At 35.3% G+C, this 10608-nt stretch overlaps 1 protein-coding gene across 1 annotated transcript; it reads right to left on the minus strand.

The window, feature by feature from the left end:
* Positions 1–339: 339 nt before the first annotated feature.
* On the minus strand, positions 340–8082 carry CD69 (CD69 molecule). The gene is made up of 5 exons (XM_024733256.1): positions 7950–8082; positions 4341–4463; positions 3017–3216; positions 2563–2666; positions 340–1532 (listed from the first exon to the last, which is right to left on the minus strand). Exons 1-5 carry the CDS (start codon positions 8011–8013, stop codon positions 1424–1426), a joined length of 600 nt encoding a protein of 199 aa, XP_024589024.1. The 5' UTR covers positions 8014–8082; the 3' UTR covers positions 340–1423.
* Between the last annotated feature and the right edge of the window lie 2526 nt (positions 8083–10608).

The raw sequence follows: 10608 nt of genomic DNA on the forward strand, positions 1-10608 counted from the left end.
CTGAACATCAGTTATGAGGACAAATTATCCTCTCTTTTGGAGAGAGGATGAGCTTATAAATAAATCCTTGCAAAGTGACTTTAGCCGCCTCCAAATTCCTCTGTGCCTCTTCAGGGTGATAAACAATAAAAGAAAGAGAGAAAGTGATAGAGTCAAAATTTCTTAAATGACATACATTCCTCTAAAGTCAATTAGAATATTTACTGAACTTTTGCTGTTTACAGAAAAGTAGATACAGCCCTTTGAAAACACACATGAAAACAACTTACAAAGTACAAACCATATTATAAATCTAAGGTTTTACAATAGAAATGTCTTTGAAAAAAGTTACAGTATTCTGTTTCTTCCTTTCTAGCATGAGATATGTTTTAATATATTTTGAAGGAATGACCACTTTTTAGAAACCATTTTGTTTATTCTACTTTCATTTTAACATACATAAAAGCAGGTTATGATTGTACTGGATACAAAAGACAAACAAATAAACACACGTTATTGCACTTAGAAAATACTTCTCGTGAAGTATTGCACATGATAGAATAGATCAGGAAAGGAGAATAGATCAGGAAAGGCACAAGGTTATAAACAGATAGGACTAGTATTATTCCAGATTTGAACAATACAGACTTTTTCCTGATAGAGATTTGCCACATCACATATTGCACATTTTCCAACACTTTTATCTGTTTTACAAATATTCCTCATATTCTTTGTTTTTGACCTCATCTCTGTAAAACACTGTGTATAAAGCAATAAGTTATGTACCATTGAAAAAGACAAGTCTACGCTGAAAATGTGAAAACAAAAAGACTGGCGTAAATATATGATCACCCCATTCTTTGGGGGGCAAATGACAAAGTAACTTGACAAACTTCTTTAAAAAGAGAGAAACATTACAAAGCTTCATTTCATAAGCATTTGCCCATTGATAAATGTCCTCTGAGTTCAAGAAAAATGCATTTAGACTAAATACCTCTGTTGCCAGTTAAAATTTCCTCTGTTTACATTCAGCTTTTAATACTACTATTTAATTCCTTCATCCAGTGCAAACGCATGAAGGGCACACGTTGTTCACAGTCATTCAGCAATAAATAATATCTCTAAACTTAGTTACCTTATTATTTCTGAATTAAAAAAATATAAAGTGCATTCAAAAGCTTTGAAGTCATTTTTCTCATTCTTAGACAAAATTAGTCAACCTGTAACATTTTCAGCTCATGGCAGAAGTATTCCACAGTGCAGATATGCCTGGAATTTTTCTCCCTTTTTTCCACAGTCTTGTTTGGAAGAAAATTTCCAAAATAGTAAAAAGTTTTTTTCACGAAGTCTTTATGGGAAACTTCTGACCATAGAGCACCATTTGTCAACACACATTTCCTTGAGTTCCATGATAGAATAGTATATAAGCAAATATGATTCCTCTTTATTTGGAGGGTTTGCTACATATCCAGTGTAAATTCTTTTCACATTCTGTGCTGCTGACCTCCGTGCTGTTCAGAAATGCACAGTTCTCAGATCCTGTAAGGTTGAACCTGTCAACAATAAAGAAACCAGAATTATTTTCAGTTTATCATTTCCGTTCAGTTACATGAGAATCAACTTTGCGGTGGTGGAGGTGGTGGTTTCTGCTTTTTTTTTTTCTTAGTAGGAATGCATGAAGCAAGTGCGCCAATCAAATGATCACAGAGTAATCTGCAGAGACAGTTGACAAAGACCCAAAAGAATAGTATGTGGTGAGAAGATACAAAATTAAGAGTAGACGCCTCCATTTTTTTGGTTGGTGTATCACCACAGAAGTGACTCGTTCATTTTTGGGCTCACAAACCATTCCCAGAAAGTATAAACATTCAACAATCATGTATACTAGCGCACAGAGTTTTAGAGGGTAACAGTCACTGGTGCCCATTTGTGGGTGTGATACATACCAAGGATTCCTTTTCTAGAGATTTAAACTAATTTTCTGTTTCTTTAATTTTCATAAAACTATTTAGGGAGCTAGACATTCTTTCAAGTCTGAGTTTTCAGATGACAAAGATTAACACTAAACTTATACGATGTCCTTCAAATTTTAAAATGTACAGGTAATGGCAATAAAATCAGCATTTTTATTCTGGGGCAGGTTTTCTCTCAGATCCATAGAAGCTTCTAATTAGGTATTGAAAATACTGTTCTTTATCTCTGTGGAGATGAGAACTGGGAAAGCAAAAAGGGAATTACTAGCTTGTCAATAAAATATAAATATGAGATTGGAAATGTTGGATTTTTTTCCATCATCATATTTATACCTGGAATATTTCTGAGTTTTATTCCACTCAAATTTGCTGAGATCAAGTTACTAAGAAGCAGTTATCGTATGAATTCCAAGCAGATAAAAAAAAAAATGGTAATATTAAAGCCCTTCTTTAAAGAGGTCCGTAGAGTATAACATACAAAAGAGATTGTTGAAGTTCTGCTTATAAAGAGCTCAATCTTCATGTAGAACAGCACTTCTAAAGGAAAAAAGGAAAGTGGTTCCCTTGAGCTGCCATCCTGGGGAGGATAAAGAGATATCTTGAAACTCACCAGTTATTAAATTTTTTGCCATTTGACCATTTCCACACCTGGTCAGCTTCATTTTTCAGCCCAATCCAGTGTTCAGTTCTACCCACATGTTGTTTTAAAAAGATCTTGAAGAAAGCACAAAGGAACTGTATGTTAAACCACCCGTCCTAGTAAGTATGTAATAAATCTTGTTTCTTAAATCTGCAACTCGTAGGCATGACAGCTAAGCTGATTATTTACTAGTTCTACGTAGGTTCAGCTCATGTGGATTTTTGGCCTTTGAGGCTAAACAAATCACATTTAAAGACTAAATTGAACTCTCATTTTGACCTCAGACTGATCCTGTGGCTTTCTGTGACTGAATTTTCCCGGGTGGGAGACAGATACAATGTCTTCCCTTAGAAGGAAACCGCAGAGTAGCTATATAAAATAGAATAGCAATATCTTATGGAATTGTTTTTGAATACTATCTTACCACGTCCTCTTCAGAATCAATGACAGCAAGAGTGGCACTGTGTTTGGAGCAAAAGTTTTGGGCCAAGGTCCAGTTCCTTGTTTTCTTGGAAATAAGATAACATTTCCCCTGGTATACTATCCAATCATCTGAGCACGAAGAAACATGGGTGTTTGGTGGCACCGAGGACATATATTGGCCTGGACAGTTGTACTGGCCCACTGTGAACAGGAAAAGTGTTTGTTTTAGTAACACAAGAAACCAAATACCCACAGTGTGCAAAACTAGTTCAGATAAACGAACAGAGGAAAGAAGGTGAATTCTTTTTTTTTTTTTTTAATGAGTTCTTTTTTAAAAAAAATTTTTGAAGTATAGCTGACGAGAGATGTTATATTAGTTTCGGGTGTACAACATGGTGATTCAAAATTTTTATACGTTATATATACTCCATTTAAAATTATAAAAAAGGAAGGTGAATTCTGGAAAGAGTAGGAAGAAGGCAGCTTCTCACTTTATCTGATCTCTCATTGTGCCTGAGCATCATGGTATGAGAAATAAGAGGGAGTCATCTCATCATCATCTCATCATCTCATCATCTCATCATGGTATGAGAAATAAGAGGGAGTCACTTTGGTCAGAAAGTGGAGGGTAAATTTTAAAATCTTGAAAATAGTCTTTGGACTAGAAAGGCTAAAATACACTAAAATTCCAAGTAAGGTTTTGTATCTGAATGCAGATGGGGAAGAATTTGAAGACGTAGTGTATACAGACCTATACTGGAAGGTAGAGGAGAGAATACTTTGCAGAGGAGCGATTCAGAATACACAAAAATTTATGGTTGGGGATGTATCATACAACTGTAAAATTTCATGTTTGTATAAGACACAAATGTATCTTGGTATAGCTGTATGTTTCGAATACCATAACACAACTGACTCTCTGGGAGCTTCTAGATATATTCTATATCTATATTCTGTGGCTTTTGAGATAAGAGACTGACCAATTCCTGATTAATCTATGGCTTAGGTGTTATTCTTTTCATCAACAATGAATGTGCAGCCCACATTTTTCCAGTTAAACGTCTATATAGTTAGACTCTAAATCGGCCCCTTTTATTCCAGATTTAAACATCTGCTTACATGTAATTTTCTCCCACAGTATTGTATAAATCATAAGCACTTTTAATATTTCTAAAGCACTAGAAAACTAAACAAAAGTATTGCATCAATTATTCAAGGAATGTGGAGTCATATTTAACATTTCCTAGGAAATTGGCCGTGTATGAAAAATGAGATTGTCCTAAATTAATCAGAACTTTTGATGAATTCATGAAGTGCAGACCCACCTGATAAAGCAACGAGAGCTATGATTAGAATGGTGATGAAGACCACGTTCACTACAGCACATGGGATGGGAACTTGAATGGACCCGTCATGATATGCTGCAGAATGAAGCCTGGTGGCATTATCTGAAGAGAGAAAGTAGAGGATGAATTCAAGCAGGCTATAGAAGTAAGAAAGAGACATTTGATTTTCTCTTGAGGCATTTAAAATAAAAAAATAGCTATGTGTCTCCCTATCTTCTTATATGAAATTTATAAGTTAATTTCCCTCAAGGGTTGAGTGAATTTGGATAGTTTATTTTTGGCTAGAAATAAAACAATCCAGTCACAATAATGATATCATAAAATATCTCCCCCAAATATGTACTCAGTAGCTATGAAAATTCTAAATATATCATAATTGTATTGTTTTAATCACAGTAAGAACATTTAGTAAATATCTGATTACCCTAGAAGGCATATAAAAAGAACATCCTATGTACAATCCCTTAAATTCTCTGTAGTTACTGTTTAAGGGAGATGGTATAAATGGGTATAAATGTGGGTGATATAATAAAAAATGTTGAATTGATATAAAAATATATACAACTGGAATGACTAAAAATTTAAAAAATTATCCAAGTATCCATCAACAGGAAAATGGATAAACAAATTATGGTATACCCATACAAGAAATTCTACTCAGAAACTTAAAAATTGGAACAACTGTTGCATGCAACAAAATGGATGAATCGCAAAAAAAAAAAGTTGAGCAAAAAAAATCCAGCCACAATTATATACTGTATATATTCATTTATAGGACATTCAGGAATAGCTGAACTAAACTTGATGATAGAAATGAGAAAAGTGATTGCTTTTATGTGTTGGAAAATTAATTTGACTGGAAAGGAACACAGGGAAACTTTCTGGGGTGATGAAAAATGCCAAATGTTGATGGGAGTTGTAGTTATAACTCATTAAACTGTATATGTATGATCTGTGCCTACATTGTATGTCAATTTTACCTCATTTAAAAATAACAGGTGAGTGAAAAATAAGATGTTTGAATTTTCCAAGAGAAGTTAAAATAATAGAGGAAATTTAACAGTACTATAGACTACATATTAGGTGGAAATAGGTTTTTTCATTTATCCTTTGTATAATGCTAAAACCAAGTAAAAGTTTTATTTCATCAATGAGAAATACTTTTGTGGAAGGATTTAGAATATGAATATGATGTGAATGATGATTCTTGGTTACCAAAAAAACCCACCACCACCAACAACAAAGCTAGAAAGATATCTGTTCCAGATTAGAAATAAATAATTGAGAAAGGAGAGAGGGGAATTTTGTGACTCAGAGTTTGAATTTGAGTTTTGCTAGGATGAGCTATCAGGATATTTAAAATTTGGCCTCACCGGAGATATATAGATCCCTATTATGCTCTCAAAAACTGAAATGTAAAATAACTACTTGAATGATATTAAAACTTACCATGAAAGATAGTCTCAATATGCAAAAATATCCTATTTTTCAGTATGGGTGGCTTTCATAATTAAAAGGATGTCTATACAGACACAACTTGAAATTCGTGTATTTTTTTTCCTTAAAGCCTTTCTTTAAGGTTAAACTAGGCAAAGAGATGCTGCTTTCTTTCACAGTAATTTTGCTATGTAATGGATGTCAGCATCAACTGTTGCTTCTTCTGAGGATTGTTTTTCCCAGTATAGATCTACGTTCAGGTTTTGCAAGAGAAGGCTTTACTTCACTCCCATCTGGTTCTACTTCTCTCAGCTTCTTAAAGCAAACCTTCCTTTTTTCACCAGCATACAACTGTCACCGGAAGCAGCCTTTCGTAGCTAGGGTAGCAAGTTCAGAGCTCTCTGTCTAGTTTCACTTCTTACAATGTGAGACTCGATCATGGGGTTCAAACTCAATGCAGGGACAGCTTTGGCTCTTCAGCAAGTGCCAACACATCCAAGTAACTCATGGACGCCAGAGCCCATTGGCTTATCCACTGGACTCACTCTATTGGCTTATCCAGTGGGTAAGCTATGGAGATGATTCTCAGACTGTACTTTATATCCATTAGTGAGGGCTATTGTTACTCACAGTTTGACTTATCACCTAGGTAACAAAACGCTCCCCTAAGAGCATACTTCTGCTTGGATTACAAGCCCTGTCCATTAATGGAGAAATTGAAAACAAATCCACTAGTACATATTGAATCACCAAGGGTGGTGATCAATAATTGTTTATACTAATGAAGCAAGTACAAATAGCAGCGTAGACTAAACATTCATAAATTAAATATTCAACAGAAAATTGGAATGATCTCAGGAAAAGTTAAGAATTACTACAATAGCTCCTTCTTCTTTCAACTATGCTGTTTATTGAGTGGTTTTATTCTTAAATCTATTTTTTCTTTTGGGCAGCTCAGCTGAGCCATCAAGTTATGGCTATCTGGTTACCAAAAAATTTTTGTGGCTTGTACTTACCATCCACACTTGATTTTGTGTTCTTAAGTGAAAGATGGGTTTATCAGAGGTAATGAATGCTTTTCTAAAGCAAACCACTCTAGTAGACCCATACTCAGAAAACAATCCCTTCCTCTAGATTTTTTTTAGCTCTGCTGTTCATAACACATTCTTTGTTACTGGTTAGGTTTGCTTACAAGTAAACTCTAGTTCCTACATGCTAGTGCTTGGGGCACCTCATTAATTAGAGAGGAAGAGAGAGATAAATGAAACCAATCAAGAAAGCCTCACCAAAACAAATTATTGTAAAACAATGGGAAAATCCTGGTAATCGAAAATAGAAAGGTCTGAGGACAGAATAGACAAATAGAAAAGAAGAAAAAGTATATAGCAAAGATGATCATGTTTTGATGAAAAATAAAAGAAAGGAAGAAAAACATCTGATTCATGTAGAATTTGAAGCCCACGATTAGAAGGGTGAAATAGAAGAGCGAAATGGAGGAAAAGAGTCCCATAAAGAATATAGAAGATTTCATTTTCAAGAATTCTTTCATGACTTTCTCCTAATAAGTTACCATTGGACACTGTAAATGTTCAGATGTTTATATGGACATTCTCTCAAAAATTAGAAACCTTTGTTCCCAGCAACTGGAGGATGCTGTCTTGAGAACACCAGATAAGGCACACACAGAAAGCACAAAATGGTACAAGGTAAAGGCAATCAAGAATGTAATTGTTTATGTGGAAAACAGAGTTTTCCATAAAGAGAGGCAGTGCTTCCTGTAGGATGGATATGGGAAAATGATGGACAGTTCACTGGGCTAGGGCAGTGAGGTTTCTAATTAAATATGAAAAATTGAGATGATATAAACTAAAACAAAGAAACAAACCTTTAGAGAGCTTCTGAAATTCACCCTTGTGATTTCTTCTCAAGTTTCTATTTGTCTTCTCATAGAAAAAGAAATATTTACTTCTTGCCCATTTTCTCCTTTATCCCAACTGAAATAGAATGTAACCAAGTTCTTCAAAAGACAAGCTGCATTTCCCCCCTAACTACCGTTATAGATCATAGATAGATAGATAGGTAGGTAGATAGATATAAATATAGATATATTGATAGATGCTACCAGGATATGAGGAGTAAGACCTGACTTACTTTGTTGTCCTCTTTTCAGATGCAAGGAGCTGGTCTCTGTTGCAGAACAATCTTCAGAATTCATCTTTATCCTCGTCACGATCCCTTGGTTAATCGCAGGTCAAGCCAGTCCGCATTGAGTCTTTGCTGGAGCTCTTGTTCAGTCTCTGAGTCTCTGAGATAACTTAGCATTTATATTCAGTTACATTGTCTCCACCCACTTCCTCTCACCTCCGGATCGTTCAGCTACTTCTGTCCTCTTTAATTCATGCTCTAGTGGCCCAAACAGTTTACAATGCGGTGTTGTGGTGAGCTACGGGTTTTCCCTGCTGTCTGAAATGTGCTTTCTCACAATTGTAGGTACAGCGTGAAGAGACAAGCGCGATTTCCCCAGAATCCGAGATATCCTTTCTTAAATTTGTAGAAAACAAATAATTTAGGAAGCAGAATATCTAAGTAAAGAATTAAAAGTTAGGGATTCCTATCTTTGAGATGGAAATAATGTGGGGAGTAATATATCCCTGGAATCCCATTCATTCATATAATCATATACTTAACAACTATTATTTTATTGAACATCTACTATGAACCTGACACTGTTTGGGGTTAGAGGATTTATTGTTGAATAAGAAAGTTGCCACCTCTATTCTCATGCATCTTTCTCCAGTCTGGAAGAGTTTAACTTAGCAAGCTATAAACTGGCTTTCAGAAATGTGTCATTCGATTCTTCCCTGGGGACTAGTTTTTCAAGGTATCATTTAGCAAGTAGCTGGTTTAATGGAGGAAATAGACCTTGTGGCTGGTACTTCCTTTCTATGCTCTAAAGTTGTTTATCTTAAACGATCTGTTTCATTTATCTCCTGTTAATTTTCATGTCATATTTTACTGTCATTTAGACTGCCCTATTTCCCCTCAGTAATATCTTATTCTGTTTTTCTCCAATCTTCTAGATTATTATTTTCATATACCTCTGACACTTTGGACATCTGAGAATGATTATTATAAAAATATATTGCCATAGTACTAATATCATCCAGATAAGTTATTAAGGTCAATACAAAATGAATGTAGAATATCTGTGTCTAGTGATTTAAGGAGGGGATCAAAATATCACTCTGGTTAATAATCTTAGTGCCCTCAAATTTTATCATTAATATGACTAGAGTACAGATATTCTGTTTTCAGAATAAAGCGTTTGTGAAAATGTTATGGTTAAGTGGGTAGAAAATTACCATCTATTGTAGGCTAGTTAGACCATCATATTTATTTGTTTACCTAAGACATGAAGAGGTACACGTTGGTCCTAAAACTCTCTTTGTTCTTCTTTATTTTTCACTCAGTTCCTAGTATGTTTTCCACATAGCAGCTAGAAGGGTTGTTTTATAATTAAGTAGTATCATTTTAGTGAGAAGTTCACTTCTTCACTTCTCCCACTAGACACGGCTTCTTATCAAAATTACCATACAATGCAAAGACCTTCTTGTATATTTGAGAAGACTTTGCCTTATCCATGATCTGGCCCCTGGCTACCTCTCCTACCATAGTCACTGCCCTCTCCAATAGTCGTGGCTTTGCTGTTCCACAAAAATGTCAAGTATCCTCTCACTACAGGGTCATGCATTTTCTCTAAAAGGTTCTTCCTCCATCTAGTTGCATGTTTTGCCCTCCCTTTAATTCAGTTCACTCACTGTTCAACTATCGTTTACCCAGAGAGGTCTCCACTTGCCTTCTTTATGTAAAATAGAACCTCCTACTCTATGACTCCACATGACTTTATCTCTCTCTCTGTCACTTGTCAAGATCTGACATTACATTATTGTTTATCACCTACTTTCTTTACCAGACTGTAAGCTGCTTGGGGGTAAAGACTTTTTCTGATTTGTCCCTTCTGTGACTCTAACATGTGACGTAGTAACAGGAACCTAGTATGTACTCAGTACATATTGTTGAATGAGTGAATTAATAAATATGAGTTAATGAAAGAGTATGTATAAAAAACATAAAAGTTCCAAAATATAAAGTGCTGCTCAGGGAGGTTAGTGGGATCGTAGGGCTGAGAAATGAATGCCTTTACACTGCCAGTGGGTAGCAAGGGCATACTTGAGTACTGCTGATGAATGACAAAGGGGAAGTGAAGATTGGTACTTAAGGGAATAGCTGATGTTTTTACTAATTTCTTTGGGTTAAAGAAACTTCAATCTTTTAAATGTTTATTTCATCTCCTGGAGTTGGGAATCTGGGTAATGTCCTCACTTTGACACTAATTACACACAGCACGTTGTGAAGAATGCATGAGAATATATATATATCTCTGCAATCTTCCAAGTCCATGGGATATAAAGAGAAGGAAAGAATACATACTTACACACACTGATAACCTTTGCTGTGTCTCTTCCCGTGCAAAGCAGGTTGTTTCAACAGCTTATTGGACTGACGCAAAAGCCATGGTCCAGTTATGCCATTTTCCAATGTACGTTTTCCCCTCTGATGATTCCCATGTAAGTGTGAAACTCTAATTTTCTTAGCTGGACACAGACTATCTGCGAAGTTTGAATGTTTCAGAACAATTAGCAGGCTAACAGGCACGCAAAATAGAGTAGTGTTTACAGATAGTTGACTCCCACAATGTTGCCTCTTACTCCTTATAGCCCAGCTGTGTTGACTTTCACTCCATTCCTCG

The sequence above is a fragment of the Neophocaena asiaeorientalis genome, unplaced genomic scaffold (genome assembly GCF_003031525.2).
Source record: "Neophocaena asiaeorientalis asiaeorientalis breed wild unplaced genomic scaffold, Neophocaena_asiaeorientalis_V1.1 scaffold150, whole genome shotgun sequence".
Lineage (NCBI taxonomy): Eukaryota > Metazoa > Chordata > Mammalia > Artiodactyla > Phocoenidae > Neophocaena > Neophocaena asiaeorientalis.